Here is a 19,335-nt window from a genome sequence, read left to right on the forward strand (position 1 = left end):
AAAAAAAAAAAAAAAAAAAAAAAAAAAACCACAATGTTTCAGGGTAAACGCCCAACACGGAAAAGGCAACTACACGCTGAATAAAAACACCTCAGAGGAGTATGAAAAGAGAGAAATAATTTACAACCCTAACAGCAGCCACACAAGCCCGTCACCCCGAGCACTGCCCCGCAGAGAGACCCCTCAGCCCGAGTGGACCCTGCCCTGCGCCCCGAGGCTCCGCAGGCGGGCGCTCCCCGGGCGGGCCGGGCTGCCCAGTGACCCGGGGCCGCATCCCGCCGCATCCCTGCCCCCGCGGACACGCGGGTACCTCTTTCCAACAACAGGTCTTTTAACCGCGCATCCTTCACCGCTGTCCTGTTAAGCCGCTCACTGGACATGCTCGCCTCCGGCGGGCGGGGGGCTCAAGCCGCTCCGCCAGCCCCCACATCACCGGTGACCCCGGGCTCCATCCAGCGAGGGGAAGTGGGGGGAGACACCGTCCTCAGGCGGCCCGCCGGGCCCCACGCGGGGCCGGAACGACGGACGGAGGGACGGGCGGACGGACAGGCTCCCGCCCGCGCCTCTCCGCGGCGCTCGGACCGCAGCCACCGCCCCCCGGCCCCGCCGGGCCCCCCGCCGCGCGGGTGCGCGCACGCACGGACACCAGGGGCCCGCCGGGATCCGCCGCGTCCCGAGCAAAAGGAATAATAACAGGAAAAAGAAAAAAAAAATTAAAAACTCCCAACACTAAAATAATAATAATAATAAAAAATATTCAACCGGCGAGAACAAAAAAGAATGGGAAGGCGGTGACGCGCCCCGCTGCTCCCCGAGCCCCGCGGCGGGGCCCGGAGCGCGGAGCAGAGGAGGGGGGAGGAAGGTGCGCAGCTTACCCGGCGCCGCCGCCGCCGCCCCGCCGCTCTTTAAGCCCGGCCCGGCGCGCCGAGCGCTCGGGGCACCCCCGGCTCCGCCGCCTGCCCCGGCCCGCCCGCGCCTGCGCCGCCGCCCGCACCGCCCCCGCGCACGTGCGCGCGCCCCGCCCCGCCCCGCCCCGCCCCATCCCCGCACGGCCCGGACTGGGGGACAGCGGGACAGGGGGACGGCGGGACAGCCGCCCGCGGCCTCGGCGCTCCAAATCTCGCCCCCAGCGTCACACAGCGAGCGACAGTGACCGCAGGAATCCTCCACGCTGCGCGGCCGCGGTTTCCTTACCCAAAGTCTTAATGGGGAGTCGGGGACGTGTGTGTGTGTGCGCGTGCGTCTGTAAAATGTTAGGGAGCCGTATCCTGAAGCAATACTGTAAAGCAATAGCCACCAGAAGGAAAAATGCCTTGTAACATCGAGAGTTATAAAAGAAAAATAGAAGAGGAGAAAGGAGAACACCAGGGAATTTGGGGACATGGGCTCCAGTCTCCTGTTCTTTGGCGGAACTCATCAGTGCGTTTAAGTATCTAAAGGGCGGGTGCCAAGAGGATGGAACCAGACTCTTCTCGGTGGTGCCCATCAATAGAACAAGAGGCAACAGGCAGAAACTGACGCACAAGAAGTTCCACCCGAGTATGAGGAAGAACTTCTTTACTGTGCAGGTGACAGCACACTGGAACAGAGCCCAGAGAGGTTCTCGAGTTTCCCTCACTGGAGATACTGAAGAGCTGTCTGGATGCAATCCTGTGCCGCGTGCTCTAGGACAACCCTGCCTAAGTAGCGAGGTTGGATCAGATAACCCGATGTGGTGCTTTCCAGTCTGACCAGCTCTGTGAAACTCGCAGCAGTGCCTGCCTGCCCCTGAACCCCACTGCCACCCCTGAGCCTCTATGCCTGCCCCAGCCCTCCCGCCCACTAAGCCAACCTTTCTGATGCCTTTCTGGCTGATGAACACAGGCACATGGGTTCCCCATGCCTGTCCCCACCTGTATTCACACTCAGAGCACTGCAATGGAGGCCAGTAGCAGGTACTTAAGGCTGTCCCTGCTGCTGCTGCTGCTCACAGGAGCAGCACAGTCCTATAGTGTCGCTGCCACACTGGGAAGCACCATGATCACTGTGTCCCTCATTAGTGCCATGTCCCTCAACTCCCAGGCTGTTCCTCCTATACTGGCTTCACCACCACAGCCAAGCCTTCTCCTATTCCTAGTTACTTCTCTGGATTATGGCGGCATCCCCAAAGCACCAGGTAAGACTGTGTGTCTACATGAACAGGAAAAGAGATTTCACCCTCTGGTCCAGACTTGGCCAGGACCTGGGAGCTCCTGAAAGTAGAGGGGCTGAACCACAGCACTGGTGAGACTTCAGTCCCAGGGGGGCTTGGGCTTGCTCAGATCAGCCTCACACCAGCACCACTCTCCCCTACACACAACGGTCCAAGCCCGCAGGACACGCTCCGGAGGGTCAGTCAGACCCACTGCTCCTCACCGTTCATATTTGCAAATCGCATGGGCCAGCCTCAAAAAAAAAAAAAAAAAAAAAAAAAAAAAAAAAAAAAAAAAAAAAAAAAAAAAAAAAAAAAAAAAAAAAAAAAAAAAAAAAAAAAAAAAAAAAAAAAAAAAAAAAAAAAAAAAAAAAAAAAAAAAAAAAAATTTACCTCCTAACTCAAAGTCAAGAGGCTGAGATGAGTAGGCCTGCTTGCAGTCACCTATCAAGCTAGCACTATGAAGAGCCAGGGGGCTAAAAATATTAGGGAGACATATCCTGCTATATATATCCACGGTACATAGCAGGGCCCTCTCAATTGGTTACAGGCTATCCCCACTGTCTGGATTTATTAAACCGTTGTTGACGTTTAGCTTGATACTGCAAGGTCTAAGGCCTCAATCCAAACAGAACAGTCAAGCTGGGGGACAGTGACTGTGGACTGTAAATAAATATCCTTTGAGAGTTCCTAGAAAAGCAGAGTGAGTTTAAATTATGTGTCAATGGAATGCTTTTGTGCAAGTGGAGTATTAACCACTGTTACGAGCAGAGAGAATTCAGTACAGACAGCAGATATGGAGCATCTTCAAAACTACAATCTGATTGTATCTAGACTACTTTGAAAACAATTAATTCAAGAGACAGGCCTTCTAAACATGGCTGTAATGTGGGCATATCCATTTTGTATGTACAGAGTTGCTGCTGAGGCCAATTACCTTCCTGTTGCAAACCCTTTTTTGTCAAGGACATTGTAAAAGCAAAGTTTCTGAGCCAAAGACTGACCCACATAAATCGTTCCCAACCTCATGTTTAAAATGAGAATCTGGTTTCAGATGAGCGTAGTTTAAAGACTACAAAGAAAGCAGAAAACAAAACAAATTAATATATTGGCATTAATGCTGTACTTTGGTCTCCTACAACTGAAGCGTGGGTGTTTAGAGTCTTTTCAGTTTCTGAAGGGCATTGACCTATGGCATAAAACAATTGCTTTGGCAAGACTGGGGATTTGGCAGATAGGCTGAGAAATAACATCCTTTACTCCCTCTCTAGGCCACTACTTCCCTACCCCCCAAAATTTATTCAATATTATTGTACAAGTACAGGCACAATGACTGAAAAATGGTTACAGGCTTCTGTATCCATTAGTAGTGCACCTGATAAGCATCCTTGAGAACACCCTCAAAATAATATTTGGCTCGTCACTTATTTATTAAGAATTTATCATGAACTTTTTAATGAAAATCAAGCCCTCTAGGGACTGAGCAACTGTGCAGCAAGTGCCAGACAGCCCATAAAAGCTGCTCTGTAAACAAGGATGGTGGACCAGTTTCCTGCTGACATTTCCCCCCAGTAGCAGGGGACCTCGGACCACCATGACCTCTGAGCAGGATGGCTGCTCTGGCTACAGGCTTGGAAGCTCCTTAAGCAGGTTCTGGCACACAGAGTTGTAATGCTCCTCCACAAGCCATTAGAAGTCTAGCACATTAAAGCCAAGGGCTAGTTAAACTTGGTAACATTTAGGTGAAATCCCATAAAGGATGTGTTCACTGACCTGTCAGGTCAGTACTGGGAAAACAAACTCACCCTTGGAACCCACAAGAACAAAACCTGATATTTTTTATTTTACTATTAGTAAAATCTGTTAATCTCAAGTGTAAGGAAACATAGTCAAGCTTTGGTGAGCAAAACTGGACAGATGCTGTATTCTCAGGATGAGTTTCGCATTTCTGCTACTTATCCCTTTTTTTTCTCTGCTTTTGCAAAGACATTACTGACTGTAGGCAGGCTCTTGGCCAGCCCTTACTCTGAAGAGTAAAAGAAAAACCACTGTCTTGAAACTGGAAAATACGGGTGTGTTTCCTCCTACCTGCAGTCAACTCCTTGGGGTCACTCAGTAGGGGAACGTGGATGGCAGGTGTGTGCGCAGAGGTGCTTCCTCCTTCCTGCACTATGGTACAGCTCGGAGCCACATGTCTAACTTCAGCCCAAAATCCATCTGGTACAGGCATAAATCTACAGCCATTTAACACTTCATGCAAGGCCACGTGTCCTTACGAGACTCTTCCAGGCAGCACCAGGATGATGCTTCATGGTCAAAGCTGTGCTGGGGCAACACATGCCCACCAAGGGGGAGCCATGCTTTTACTCCCTGGCCAGCCAGGCTGTGGCACCCACGCAGCAGCCCTGTGGGTCTCTGGAACTACCCAGATAATCACTGCCTGATCCAGTCTCACCCCTAGGTCAAGCTAGCAGCCATGGGTGCACGGCCCCAGCTTCTTCGTACCATCCCAGCGCACTTGCAGATGGTGATGTGGCTGAGGCACAAACAAGCCAGACTTCTGCTCTGTGAGCTTCCTCTGCTCACAGAGGAAAAAGTCTAATTGCTTGCTGGGTGAATGCTGATGCCAACACAAAAAAAAAGAGTGCAAGCAATGGTCAGGGAGGAGCAGAGCAGGAGACCAGGACTGTCTCCATTTCTAGACCTGGACAGGCTTCAGGCAACTGCAGATGCACCTACTGAATGCCCCATTCCCCACACCCCCCTCACACTGCCACTTCCTGGGGTAAATTTTTACCTTTCTGGTCAAATCTGGAGTTTATAGAGTAAGTTTGTCCAAACTCAACACATTTACAGAAGAATGGCACCACCTCAGGGAAAGTGCTTTTCTCATAGGCAGTAAATGCAAGTAACTTATTTACCAGCAGATACCTATGTAGATGTATTATGTTGTGTTTAATGTGATTAGGAGCAAGGGACAACAGATGGAAGCAGTGTGGAGAGATCAGCAAAACAACCGCAGAGAAGTAAGTTTGGTGGAGGTAAGAAGGCAGTATTTAAGGCCTCTAAATTAACTCCCTGTTAAAGCTGTTCTTTACTCTGCATTAATATGAAGGATTAGGAAATTGAAGGAGTCCTTCATATGCACAGTTAGTTGCACAGCCTGAGTGGTCCCTGTGCTGGCCATGCATGCAGTGGTTTGTTTTCCTGTACTGGAAGGAGGGTTCAACAGGGACACTGAATTAAAACATGCTGATTTAAAAGTAATCACCGTTTCAGACCTGACTAGCCCTGGCTCTGTTTACACTGGCGAGTGAGAAAATCTACTTATGAATTATCCCCACTGCAGTTCTATTAGTCCTCACACGTTGGCTCGACACAGGCAATTTACAGTCGTCTCCTCCAGCAGGGTTAAATGGTACAGTGAGCATAATACCCTAGCCCTGTTTACCCTGGAGATTACACTGCTGGTAACTTCGATGCTGCCCTTCCACTGCTGAAAAACAGGTACAGAATTTCCTGGTGCTCATGCACAAGGAATGAGAAACTCTGGGCAGGGAAAGGCAGCTGTAGAACTGAGGGAGATAATCAACCCAGGCTACTCAGACCATGAAAATATCCCTAAGGGGACGAAGCAACCAGGTGGCTAAGGACCAGAATTTCACACAGGTATCCATTAGGGTGAATATACTGCGATACAGGGGCTTCCATCTATTTTAGTCACTGACTAATTCAATCCACCATTTATTTCTATCCAAAAGTAGTGAACAAAATCTGCTGCCCTGAATATACTGCAACCCCTTCCATCCCTCGTTTTTATCACATTCCATAGCTTTTGGGGTATTTTGAGCTCAAATCTACTAAGTCATTATAAAAACAAGCCATTTAAGTAAGAGAAAATTCAGGAAAAGATCACAATGTATTTTTTTTATCCTGTTGTTATTCAGAGTTCTTCCAGCAGTACTTGCAATTAATACCTGATACTGGATTCCGTGGAGTCTCAGTGGTTGCATCATGACTACTCTGCCTAAGCTGCCCGTGGTTTCCAGGCAATTCCCAGGAAGTACAGGAAAGAATCATCCCTCATTATTAATATCTTTTTTTTCCCCCATTCAAGCAGGAGCTAGAAGAGATGCACTAAGGACTACATTAAAAAGCTGAGAGATCACATCATGCATTATCCTTCCACACGAAGGGATGAAAGTTAAATGAGGTACAGAATTAGCACGGGTGCTAGAATTATGCATATGCAGGAATCCATCTCCAACACAAAACTGAAAGCCCTGTTGTAGAAATATAGGTTGCTAAATAAGCTATTAGGGGTATTTTACACACACAAAGGAACGTTCATTCTTGCACTAAAGAACAATGTTTGGAGTTACTGAGTCTCCTGCCAGGTGGATTATTCGCTCCATAAATCTCAATTGCCAACAAACTCCCTGGCAGACAGGAAAAGAAAACAACGGGCACTTGAATGCAGATTAACAGAATATCAAGATATTTGGTATTTTCTGACTAAGGTGTATGGAATGACTTCAAAAAGTTGGACAGTGCAGAAACCTTTCGAGATCACACAAAAACACAGCAACTCCGGTCTAAAGAAGAAATCTAAGGGCAAGACACAGAACAGAGATAAGAAGGAAAAACAGAACCAGAATTACAATAAGGTACTAAAAATACAAGCAGAATGTGAAGAGCTGTATTTTATTTCTGACATTAATATAATCAGCTCGTTTAGAGATACAAAGCTCTGCCTCACTGATTGGGCCGTCTAGTACCTGAAAGTAAAAGAAGAAGAGAGAACCAACAGAATGCAAAATTTAGGGTCAGTGATGATATAAAAATAATGCTTTTAAAGAACTGTAATGCCAATATAAGCTAGTGTTAACATTTAAAAGTGAGCAAGGGAAAGACTACATTACTGAAAAAAGGATCTACATGCAAAACAAAGGAATTTTGTTTTCTTTCATCCTGCAGTTTTCTTATCATTTGTCTTGCAGCATTTACATACATGCTGTCTGGATGTGTAATCATAAGGGAAATTAACCCTGGATAACCCCATGCTGCAGCACGTTTACAGAAATTGCTCCAGAGAAAACAACTCTAGGAATAAAATGAGGGATGTTCAAACCATCGGAAATCAAGTGAGTCACAGACACGATAGGTCTGAAGGATGGGAAAAATCTCTTTATGAGAACATGCCATTAAACATTACAATCAAGCATAAAATTGCTCTGCCACAGTATTTTGTTTTATTTGCATTGTTAAATTTCTTCTCCTAACAATAATGGATAGTTTATAGCACTAATGATTTATACAAAAGGAGCTGTGTAAATGAATCCCAAATGGGCAGCTTCTTTCTTATAATCTGTAGACTCAGTTTCCTTCAGCTTAATCGCAAATCGGTGACTCACAGAGATTTCACATCTGCCTCAGGATACAATGGTGAAGCTTCCTAACGAGGTTTCATGATGGATTAAGTTCCTGTGGTGCAAGAGAGGTGTAAAAACTTATGCTAACTTTAAAAAGCACAGTGCATTTCCACAAATTGCCATAGTACAAAAACTGTAGATCATTTGCCATTAACAACTTTTATCACATTACTTAGTTCATTATTTCCAGCTTCTACAGGCCCCCTTAAAATAAAATACGTGGTTTGCATATAATTTGTGTACGTCCACGCACCAAAATGCAAATTTTCCCCAATCAATCAATGTAATTGATCTGGAGAAGGGGCCACAGTTTAAGAGTATTTGAAATGCATCTGCAAAACACATTCGCCTCACTTGCAGTGCACTTTCCAAAAGAGATGAGAACTGAGATTTCTTATGTGCAAAATTATTTGGAATTGCTATAGTTTAAAACCCTCTTTATGATATAACAGACTAATCTATTCCCAATCCGCAGCATTCCAAACCTCTACAGTCAGGCTCTCTCAAATCAGAAATCAGAAGAGTGACATAAAAAAACAACCCTTTGGGATACACCTTGACCATATCTTTCTAGGGTTTCTTTGGCCTTTATGTCAAAATGAAGGTATTCATTCATGCTTGATTCCAGCAGATGAAGCATTAGGAAAATCACTTAATTTATGGCAAAAACTTGAGAAATGACAACACTGGGAATAAGGATCAGAATCTACTCAAGCCTTCTTAAGCCAGAAAGAATGAGAATAACTGCAGATAAAACATATTCAGCTCATGGGGAAGCATCATGAAGTTTCTAATGCACTTCTTTTCTGACTAATGGCCTAAGTGAGCGTGTGGACAATAATCCTCACAACAGCAGATGTGAGGAGGAGACAGGAGAGAAAGTCCACAGAGAATGTCAGTTGTTGGATGCTTCCTGCAGTTTTTCCATAACCACTTACAAGGAGCCAGTTTTAACGCATCATCACAGGCATTCCTCAGCAAGCAGCAGCGTTTCTGTCACTTCCTTCAGACTGGCAAAGGAGTAAGACTTCCCAAAAATACATCTTCTAGAAAAGAGGGAATTAGGCGAGCAAGCTCAGCACTCAATGGGAATGGGATACCTCACTGCTGCTTGTGAAAAGCAGACCTCTGAGTAAACCACCAGTGAAACGGCAACCACATTGCAGAAGCTACCAGGCTATTTTTACCAAAGCAGAATATGTTATCTTTTCATTTTGTGGAAAAGCAATAAAAATTCATAAGATTCCTGCTCTGCATTTAAAGAGGAAAGCTTGGTAATACAGCATTCAGACCACATGGTTTTTAACATTACCATGAATGGTCTAAGTTCTTCAGTCTCCTGACATGTTCACAGGGATGGTGTTTACACTGACTCGTTCATAGTACATCATATCACATTTTAATGATTCAGTTCAGCTCTGACAAAAGGAAACATCTGCCATAATTTTTTCTTCTGTGAACTTTATCACAATTAAAAATCTGACGTTTCACCAGCCTGTGTGCCAACTGAGAAGAACGCCAAGTTCGGCACTTCCCGAAACATACAAATGCATGCGGCATGAACAGCTAGTACCAACAGCACCAAGCCATCACTGACTTGTCAGTTCTCACCACAAAAGAGAAGAAAGATCACAGTTTGTGGGCAATAATTTTATAATCTTGATCTGGTTTCCATATGACACAGTGCAAGAGAGAGAAAGCAAAAAAAAAAAAAAAAAAAAAGGAAAAAAGAACACTTCACAGCTCTGTGTGATGACAACATAAGACTCCTATGTCTTGCCCTATTGCAGCCAGAAAAAAATTAAAGCAGCATGTCAAAACTGGCATAGCTTCTAAAAAACAATTACCAAACATCACTTGATGGACAGCACCCTAGCAACTCGATATGAAGCTTAAATCTGCATCTACTTTACATAAAATGAGGCCAATCCTCCCCAATGCAATGACAGTATTCTTGTTTTTAGAAGAATTAATGATATATACAGACTCAAGCCACTTCTAAGACACTGCAGATGACAGGAAGGCAGCTTGACCATTTACCACACGAAGGCCACCAACCTCTTGCACCCTCTGTAAGGCTGGGGTAACTCTTGCAAGTCTAGGCAGTTCAAATGACACTGTCATTTCAGGGTGGAAACCCAGAGCCAGAAACAAAACCAACTGCCCCATGGTACAGGCAATGCAGTGCTGCTTCGTATGTGGAGTAGCAGAGTCCCACTGACGTTACTGAGCCCAGGCAGTCAGAGAGACGGATGTTCTGAACAGATGCCAGGACAGAGATGGGGTCTCAGTAACGGTTGAGAGGTGCTTGCTAACACTGCTCCTCCATCTACTATTTTCCCTGTACTGCTAGCAGAATACTGGATCAGGTGGGGTACAATTAAACTTCAAGTGTCTCATAGGAGGACTTCAGGAATGAAGAAAAGATAAATTACCCTATATATATATATAAAGAATATAAAAGACTGCCCCAAAGATATGGCAGAGATGCTTAAGGAGATGTATGGCCTACTAGCTACAAGATCAGACTGAGATCGAGCTTCTCTCCTTAGCTCTATCACAGACCTGCTAATGACCTAAGGCAAGTCCCCTCAGCTCTTCCCACCTGTCATCCTCATTATTCTCCTCAGTACCACAGCAGCACCTACATAGCGCTTCCACAGAGCATGGCCTCACTCACTTCAGCCTTCACACACTGTCCAATACCAGTACCAGATGTAACTTGGACTAATAAGATGCTTTTGAAGATGACATGTGAGCGCCTAAATCACAAAGATGCATTTTCAAAATCTGCCCAGTGGTAAATGGACGGATGCCTTTTCCCAACAAGAGGCTAGTCCTAAGTGGCTGTGATGGCATTTTCTTCTGTGTGACAGCAAAAATCCAAAATTTGTTTGAAATCTCACCAGACACACTGAGAACTGACAGCTAATGCATCTTACAGTTGGTTGGCTGGTATTTTTGGATGGGAGGCTGCATTTCAAACTACTTCATTCTATGTTCCCACTCTGTACAACTGCACATCCGACATTGTACTGACTCACCAGTAGCATTTTTGTGCAGCCCACTAAAAAGATATCACTACATCCTGCTTGGGTGGGGCAAGACTTTGGGTGAATCTGCTTGTTGAAGACAAAGTTTTGAGCGTAAGATACTTGTTTTTCAGGGTCACAGAGAAACTCTGCTCTCCCTTACACGTATGCACAAGACAGAGTGGGAAAAGCACAGCCACTCCCTCTCACTTCTCCATGTTATCCTATTGGGGCAGCAAAACCACTGATTGCTTCACATTCCATGCTGTCCTAATTTTTAATAAAAAGTGGGTTTCATTGGGATTAAGGTAAAGGGTTACAACCAAATAAACCCAAGTTCTTATGCAGCCTCAAGGGAAAGGGCTGAGCTGTCTGCCCAGCCTAGGAGAAGACACACTGCCCACACAGCACACCCTGAAGTCTGCCCGCCAGGCAAACACAAGGCAAACAAAGCCTTCTGGAGAAGCAAAGGGCAGAGAGATCTCTCCATCATCCCTTTCAGTCTGAGATCAGGGGTCTCTGCCACACTTCTGATCCGCTGGCTTTTAAGTCAAAGCTGCAGAGAACTGGCCTGAGCCAGGCAAGCGTTTTGCAGTGCTGGTCTGTGATCCCCTGCCACCGGCACTGCTTCATGCATTCGTGCAATGATTCAAGAAACAGCCTTGACTGCTCACCCATTAACTGTAGGGCACGAGTCAGGTTTGCTGTGCTGGGAGACAGGCTATTTTTACCACACTTAGGATGTGCTGTCACAATGTTAAATCCCAGTTGCAGATTTACCAAAAGCGCTAAGGGGATTTGTCCGGGATTTCAGGACGCCGGCATCCTGATCTGCATAGCAGCTCAGACCAGGCTTTTTGCCATTCATAAGTCCCAGACAAATGACTCGTGAGAGCGTGTAGCTTGCCAGCGCAGCGCATATTCAGCGAGCATGCAGAGTCTGGGATGCGTCTGACATTGGAGGCAAGTGCCGGCCACCTGCACCCGAGATCCCAACCTCCCCCACACACTGCATGCTAGATTTCATCAAACACCTGTGTGCATGTGTGCACCCTCTCTCCCGTGCACAGCATCTGGGCACACCAGACCATGAGGACCACACATGTGGCATGTGGGAAAGACCCAGCCACACAGCCCCTGCCCTCAGGCAGGGTAATATATATACTCCCCCTCTACATCCCACACCACTCCTATTTTCTGTAGTCTCAACCAAGGGAGCACAAACTCGCAGTTACTTCCCTCATAAAGTTTACTTCCCACCCCACCTCTGTCCTCAGGGATCCAATCCCCTGGGTGCGGTAGGTAAGCAAAAGGGTCTCACAGGAGAAATTTCAGTGCACCCACCACTGGTGGCTCATGGATAAAGTCTGAGAAATATTGCCATATGACACTCAGGATGGTGAGGATGAGTTGCTGCCAATACTTTACCTGCTGTATTTCCTGCCTTGAAAGTTGCATGTCATCATATTAGCACAGTTTTGATAAATGAATTAGAAAAGGCACACCCTTTCCAGTGATTACCTTGGGTTTTTTTTGACACACTGAATAACTTTACCTTGCTCTCAGTGTATCTAGTTTCTGGTTTACACACCTAAGGTTGGAAGAAGGGAATTGCTCAAGCCAACACTGTGCATATAAGGAACATGAATCTGTCATACAAACCAAACTGGCTCTCGGCTTGAATCTACCCTTTTCTGGGCACACAGATTAGACATTTTGAATTTAAAAAGATTCTGGCAATTTGTTTCTTCATGTCCTCTTGTATTTCTTGCTCTGAAAGCTCAGACGAGGACCTTTTGTTCATTGTAGGTGTCTTCCTCAAAGCCAACTTAAACCTGAGCACCTATAAAAATTTTCAGGAAGGAGTTTTTTTGGTTCAGTTTGGGTTTGTTTTTTGGGGGGGTTTTTGGTTGTTTTGGGGTTTGGGGGTTTTTTGGTTGGTGGGTTGGGTTGAGTTTTCAGTTTTTGGTTTTTTTCTGTACTTTTAGAGGTAAAACTTGCAGTTCCCAGTGTTAAATCAAAAAATTTTGAGGGTCTGTTTTTCTGCTGAAGAAAAAAAATTGCACTTTTTTTTTTTTTATATACCACAGTGTGAATTTCTGTCATATAAAGAACTGAGTCCCAGTTTCCAAAATGTTCATATTTTATCTTTTCTGGTATATTCTGCTATTTCTTCAGTTAATACTTTAAAATTCTGCCTGAAACTGAAGTTTCTCTATTGCCTACACATTTTGTCATTTCTAACACGACAGTTCTGTAACCCATTTGTTTTCTCAGTGCTTCTTTGAGCATCACTTGTACTTCACAGTGCAGATGTCTGATGCAGATCAAGGCGGGCACTGCAGTATATTCTGTTCCAAAAGATATCCCCACCTCCTCATTTGTTTTGCAACATGGCTATCAAAGCACTAAATAAATAACATAATAGTTAGCTTATTTCCATTGTTTTACATATTCTGCACGGTTTATAGATGTTACCTTATTTTTTCACTCCTGTGAAATAGATACAGAGGTGATCATTTTATATGAATTGCAGCTACAAAACAAGTCATTAGCTAAATTAAATAATCAGATCAACAGCCCTTTCTCAAATTTCTGAGGCCAAAATAGATCCCATTTATAAGGAGAAAGAAACAAAAAAAAATTGTAGACCATCTCCTGAAAAGAAATGACATGTAGGCTAAACTTTGATCGCAGCTTCTTCTCTGTGAGCCTCTAGCCCAAATCTGAAGCTTGAGTTCTCTCCCTTAAAGCTCACACCCAGGGGCACGGCTCACTGGTCAATGCAATCTTCAAAGTTTCCCATATTGAACAATTTATTTTCAGGAACAAAGCCTGGAAAAGATCCAAACCCCCTGTGTGGGTTGGCAGCAGCTCAGGATGCTGTCTAGGTGTGTCTGGCTTGCCCAACTAACAACTCTTTCCACTTCCTCCATGCAGAGCACACTTGTGTTTCACCATACTGCAGCAAGCCACCCATTAACTTCTATTCCCTCATTTCTAAAAAGGCTACCAGTTTGTCCCACTGGATCCTCAATTTTTTGGGCTGTCAGACACTTTGGGGTTTAGCTGGTGGCTTAGAATTCAAAAGCAAATGTACAGTTTAGAATTTACAGCTGGGAAAACAATTTCCCAAAATATCTGTATGAATGCAATGCAGAAATATGTCACATTATAACAGCGAGTATTCTTTCTCAAAATGGAAGTGTTAAATTTCGAGCACAGCTCTGTGCCTGAGATGAGCCAAGAAACTTCTGAAATGAGTAACAGGCCTTGCTCAGCACCCTGTGTTCAAAGCAGCCTTCTCCTTCCTGCTCCTCTTCCCCCTCCAGGTAGCCCTGGCACAGCAAACCAGAGTTTCTCAGCTGTGCTGTTAAGCCAAACTCCCCTCAGCATCAGGACAGTATTTCCCAGCTGCTACCCTCAAATTGTTAAATCTTGAAATGGGTCCCTCTGAAAGTTATTTGTCTCACAGAATCATTTCGGTTGAAAAAGACCTTTAAGATTATTGATTCCAAACACAAACTAATTTTTCATGTGCAGAAACACAAAGGGAAATAAACACTAATATTAATCTGTTCAACCAGCAAGAAATCCTCCTGTTCCCCCCTCCCCCACATGTAAAGCTGCAAAAATTAAATCCATAGGGGCGCTTATAAAGAATATCTTATTTAGGGAAGAAAACAAAAGTGACTGACACAGTTATTTGTCACTGCTGGTAAATAAATTTGCACGGCTTACAATGTTTACCCTGGAGTACAGCTGAAAGATCCATTCGTGCTGCATTAGAAACCCGCCTCAATGACAAACTTCAGCTCCCCACTCTAGCAAAGCTGATGTATTGACTAGACAGGTAGATATTAGGTGCTCTGACTGTCTGGATGCTATGGAAATCATGCCGCACGCATCTGACCGTTGTCAGCAGCAGAAGACAAGCGCCGGCCTCATTCTTATTCTAGCCAGGAAAAAGGCCTCGTCTGCATTAGCCTTTTTACTGAAAGGCTGCCATATTTGTCAGTTCAGACGCATGTAAGATAAGCTCTTCCCCCGTTATCTAATATTTCACCAGGCAGTGGAAACGAAGGATAAGCAGAACCTAATAGTCTATGTGGGCAGGAGATCTTGAATGCTGTCAAGCTCAGCGCAAGGCCTGGATGCCCTAGACAAGGGGAAGTTTACAGCAGAAGTTAATCACTTCATTCTGAAGAAAAACTCACAGGGATTTGGAGAAACGGTTAGGACTTATCCTGGGTATGCAGCAAGCAAGGAGACAAGCGTAAAACCCCTAGTGCAGCATTATACTCAGTGCCTCTCCCCCTTACAATGTAGGTATTGCTTGGCTAAAATTGCAGTCCAGTCAAAGGGGATTAAAGAAGGCAGCTGGAAAACCACTGCTTTCCCTAAGCAGCTGGATGGAACAGAAGGACAAGCAGGGAGAAGCAAAACAAAAAAAGAAATTCTGCATTCTTGAGATGTCCCGGGCTAATCAGTCCCTTGTTGCAGAGATGCCAGAAGTACTACCACAGTCTGGTTTACCTGTACCGCTCCACTCCAAAAGTGCCCAAATTGCATACAGAGTTGGTACCAACCTGGCAAAGAGATCAGAAAGGCTCTTGCTCAGTTGCAGGGCTCCCTGGCGAGCTCAAATCTTAACCGGCTTTTCTGCTGCATAATGTGGATACAACAGTGCTGATTGAATTCTGAATAAAATTAAGATAGCCTGTTTCAGAGCTCACAGAGTAAGTCTGGTTTAACAGCATGTCTGCTTAAGAGATACACCATATTAAACACTAGTGACTGTATGGTCACACTACTCCATTTTAATGCACTGACATGAGAATCAGGCCATATTTGCACCAAAGTGCAGCCCCAAGTATAAGCTCATAATGTTGTTTTGGCCCACCCTGAATGGCCGAGGTATACCCAAATGTTTGGTGTTTCTTTGGTGGTTGTTTTTTTTTTCACCTGGCAAGAGTGGATTTTTTGGGCATAAATGTTAATATGTGCCCCACCAAAATGTAAGTGACAGCCTATGAGGGAAGGGTTAGAACATGCGTTTGGGATGTGGTATCCAGCATCCCTCTCCTGCCTTTACCCAATCCACTGCCCACACTTTAAACCACCATGTAAGTGACACAGTGAATTGTGTTCCGTGCACGGACTCCTAACGTCAACTTTGCACTTAACACCTCATGTGGTCACATCAACTCTGCACTTGATACCTCATGTGGTCACCAATAACAATTTTGATCTTCCCTGCAGTCAACAACGCCTTGGCTGTCAATAGCAACAGTCCCAGGATAGCTGCTGTCAGCAGCACCACACCGCGTGTGCCCGCACGTGACAGCAGCTCTGCCGTGTCGCCCACCTGCTCCCATCGTGTGATGATGGGGAGTACTGAAAGTCACAAGAAACCTATTCCCAGGGAGTCAAGTGCTCCTCGACGTCAGCACTCGCTGTCCTCTCGGAGTAGGCCAACGAGGGAAGATGCATGTGGCATGTGAGCCCGCAAGGAAAACAAAGCCTAGCCTGCGTCTAATTTTAGGCTTGGCAGCCTTAAGGATGTTCTGAGCTTTCTTTATCTTGGCTTTTCCAACTCCTCTTCCTTTAAGGTCAAACTCTTAAAAGCTGTAGTGCTGCCTCACATCTCAGGTCTCTTCCCTTCCCCACATGAACCTGGTCAGAAGGTGCAGCAGCATGAAAGCCCTGACCACCCAAAGAGGCTTCCTTTCACTGAGTTGGCAGGACAGCCATCCGGCAAAACATTTCCAGCCTGCTGGCACAGGTGAGACAGAGAAGAGACAATCCCTTGTGCTTTATACCATCAGCAGCTGGCTGCACGGCTTTCTGAATCACCCATGTGCTCCAGTTAGCCAAGAGGTTCTCTGCCTTGTCTCACATCAACCTTGCAGGGGTTTTTTTGTTTGTTTTGTTTTATTTTGGGTTTTTTAATTAGAGGGGTTTGTGGGGGTTTTTTTAATTGTTTACGTTAACCACTTCATTTGAGATGATCATTTCTCTGGGTAAGAAAAGGGAAAAGGATGTCAGGAGCTGATGCCACATGACCAAGATCCATTTGCTCTTCGGAACTCCCCCAAACACCAAAGTCTGTCCAACAGGACTCAGATACACATTCCTCACACAGGAGAAGGATGCCATAGTCTAGCTCTTTGCAGGAATTGCCAGGAGGTACACGCAGTAAAACTCCAAGTATCCTCCTCCTCTTTGCCAGCCACAAGTTCCCTGCTGCAGCACGTTGAGGGGAGAAAAGCGGTACTGGACCACCATCCCCACATGGGGAAGCTGCTCTTACCCCAGGTTCCTCAGCCCAAGGCCAGTCCCACCATCTAGGTATGGGCCTGCTCCAAATGTCAGCTGCAAGGAGCATGCACGCAGCAGCAACACAGCCAAGCCTACACCCCCAGCCCCAAAGTCCAGCAAAGTGGCGCTCCATGTTTAGGGAGCGCAGAAGTGCAAAATGGACAGAAAGACTACAGTAGCTTTCCAAAATATTTTTGTTTCACTTGTAATTTCCAAAAATGGTGCAGGGTTTTATTTAAAAACTGGAAGAAAAATACAGTAACTTACCCCCTCATCCTTTACAGTATTCCACCTCTGCCAGTGTTTTCACCCATGCCCAGAGAATACAGCAGGTTACCCATCGCAACACCAACACTGGGTCCCAGCCCCAGGGGCGCTGTACAACCTCCTGCCCACCTCTGGCAGGGCTGAACAAAAATACCAGCTTCAGGAGGGAGGTGACTGTTGTGCAGCCATACACCATGACCTCTTCCTTTTACTTTACATTACAGCTTCCATTCCGAAGCTTGCAGAGAAATGAATAATCTTATTTTCTCTGCTTTTTTAAAAATTTCCTTTCCAGGGGGAAGAGGGAAACCTTGATTAGATAGATGTGGCTACTTAAAAGCAGTCTCTAGCAAGTCCATTCTCCGATGAAACAACTGGGGCAGAATGGCTCTCTGTTAATGTTACATTTAGTCATTAAAAATGTGCATTTGTGATTCTAAAAGCTGCTAGAGGCAAAACACAAGAGAGGGATACATACTCAGATTTACATTCAGTTTCCAGTCTGGGAGACTCATTGAAACTAAAATTCACATCTCTACCTTTCAGATGTATTTCTGGGCAAATATAACATTGAGTAATAACCACCACTGCGATACACATTTGAATCCTCTTTCAGCAAAGGCCTAAATGCCTTTTGAAAAACCTAAATAATATAGCATCATGATAGTGGGAAGTGTGTTAAGACAGTCTTATATACTACTGCATCTAGCTCTGGGGTACAGCACAAGAGATGTCATCTTAAAAGAACAATACATGATGGCTTTGGGCAGAAAACACAGCTAACAGATAAAAGGAACAAAAATACTTGCACTGGACAGGAGAACATCACTCAGGAATAATAGACAATCAAATAAAAATAATAACAAAAACCCCCACAAACTATAAGGTGGAATCTTTAATTACGAGTAACTACAAAGACCTTGGTTTCACATTTTGCACATGGTGGTTAAACAACATCCACTCACATCCACTGTACGGAATTCTGGGTATTCTTGGCTCAACAGCTGCCCAGCCAAAAAAAAAAAAAAAAAAAAGGTAAAAAATACTCCAAGGAAAGTATTTTTAGGACTTTGACAGCAAACAGTATTTCTCATAGATCAGGAAACACTTACTGAATCACCTAGATAGTCTTCCATTGCACTAGGACAATCTCCCACCAAGCCACATCCAGTTAATGCCAGACTAAGGGGAGCAGCAGGAGAAATTAGCAACACGCATTTTCCGTATTCCAAATAATTTCTATTCTCTGTTTTTCTGAGCAGTAAAAGAAACTGTAAAAGCAATGTGTAGATACTAACAGAAATAAAGCTGTTTCCTATTGTCCTATTACATAATTTTTAATATTTCCAGTGTCTCAAAAAACAACAGGAGAGATAACTCCTAGGAGTTAACTAGGAGATAACTGAAAGTTTAAAAAACAAAAAAGGCTAAGTAAAAGTAAACAAACCAGATGGACACACAGTTCAAATTCTGTGGCTGTACTACCCAAGGCTCTCCTTCACCACCAGCAGCTGGAAAAAACAAATCTCAAAGCTGTATAATTTTTGTTCTATCACCCAAACTTTGCTTTGTTTCTAGGCTATGGAAACCAGAAACAGAAAACTATACCTGGTTTTCCCATAACAGTTTGCAAATTTCACAGCCCATTTTAAATAACTTCTGGCAGATTTTTTTCTCCTCAGAGCTCCTTGGAGCAGGGAACCTTTAATAATTTGCTCACTCGGTGCCAAGCAGAATATGAAAACGAAAAAAAAAAGGGGGGGGGAAGAAAGAATCATTGACAAACTAAGCTTCGATGTCAAAAGGAGGAAAAATAAATTAAGGTGAGGGACTATATGAAAGCAAGCAGGTGAGACGTGAGATGGAGCAGGCACCCACGCAGGTGCTCAGAAGTTACGATCTAACGGTCTCTTCTGATTTCACAGTTCAGGAGCTTCTGGCACACTGCTGCCCTATCTGCAGCATCTCCAGGCTAGAAAGAAAAGTCTCCATCTACAACTCATTTATTAAAAAGTGGCTCTTTAGGCTATCATAGTACAATAATTTACACTGCTTAGATTCACTCTGTGCTTTGTTGCTGAGGAGAGCAGAAACAAACTTACTGTTCTTCTTC

At 44.8% G+C, this 19,335-nt stretch overlaps 1 protein-coding gene across 5 annotated transcripts in view; it reads right to left on the reverse strand.

Annotated features, from left to right (window-relative positions):
• LDLRAD4 (low density lipoprotein receptor class A domain containing 4) overlaps nucleotides 1-19,335 on the reverse strand; it is a 276,972-nt gene that overhangs the window by 16,901 nt on the left and 240,736 nt on the right. The window contains exon 1 of one of the 5 annotated variants that reach the window (XM_027885367.1): nucleotides 876-929. The exons of 2 other annotated variants lie outside the window; for them this stretch is intronic. Coding sequence is in view for 2 of the 3 variants with exons in the window: in XM_027885366.1 (XP_027741167.1) it covers nucleotides 311-380 (70 nt within the window). In the remaining variant the exon portion in view is untranslated. Of the gene's footprint in view, nucleotides 1-310; nucleotides 467-875; nucleotides 930-19,335 lie in introns of those variants that run through there. 2 more of the 5 variants (XM_027885366.1, XM_027885365.1) reach the window with 2 other exon arrangements.

This window comes from Empidonax traillii, unplaced genomic scaffold (genome assembly GCF_003031625.1).
Source record: "Empidonax traillii isolate 1590-97213 ecotype Southwest subspecies unplaced genomic scaffold, ASM303162v1 scaffold165:size1224784, whole genome shotgun sequence".
Classification (NCBI taxonomy): Eukaryota; Metazoa; Chordata; class Aves; order Passeriformes; family Tyrannidae; genus Empidonax; species Empidonax traillii.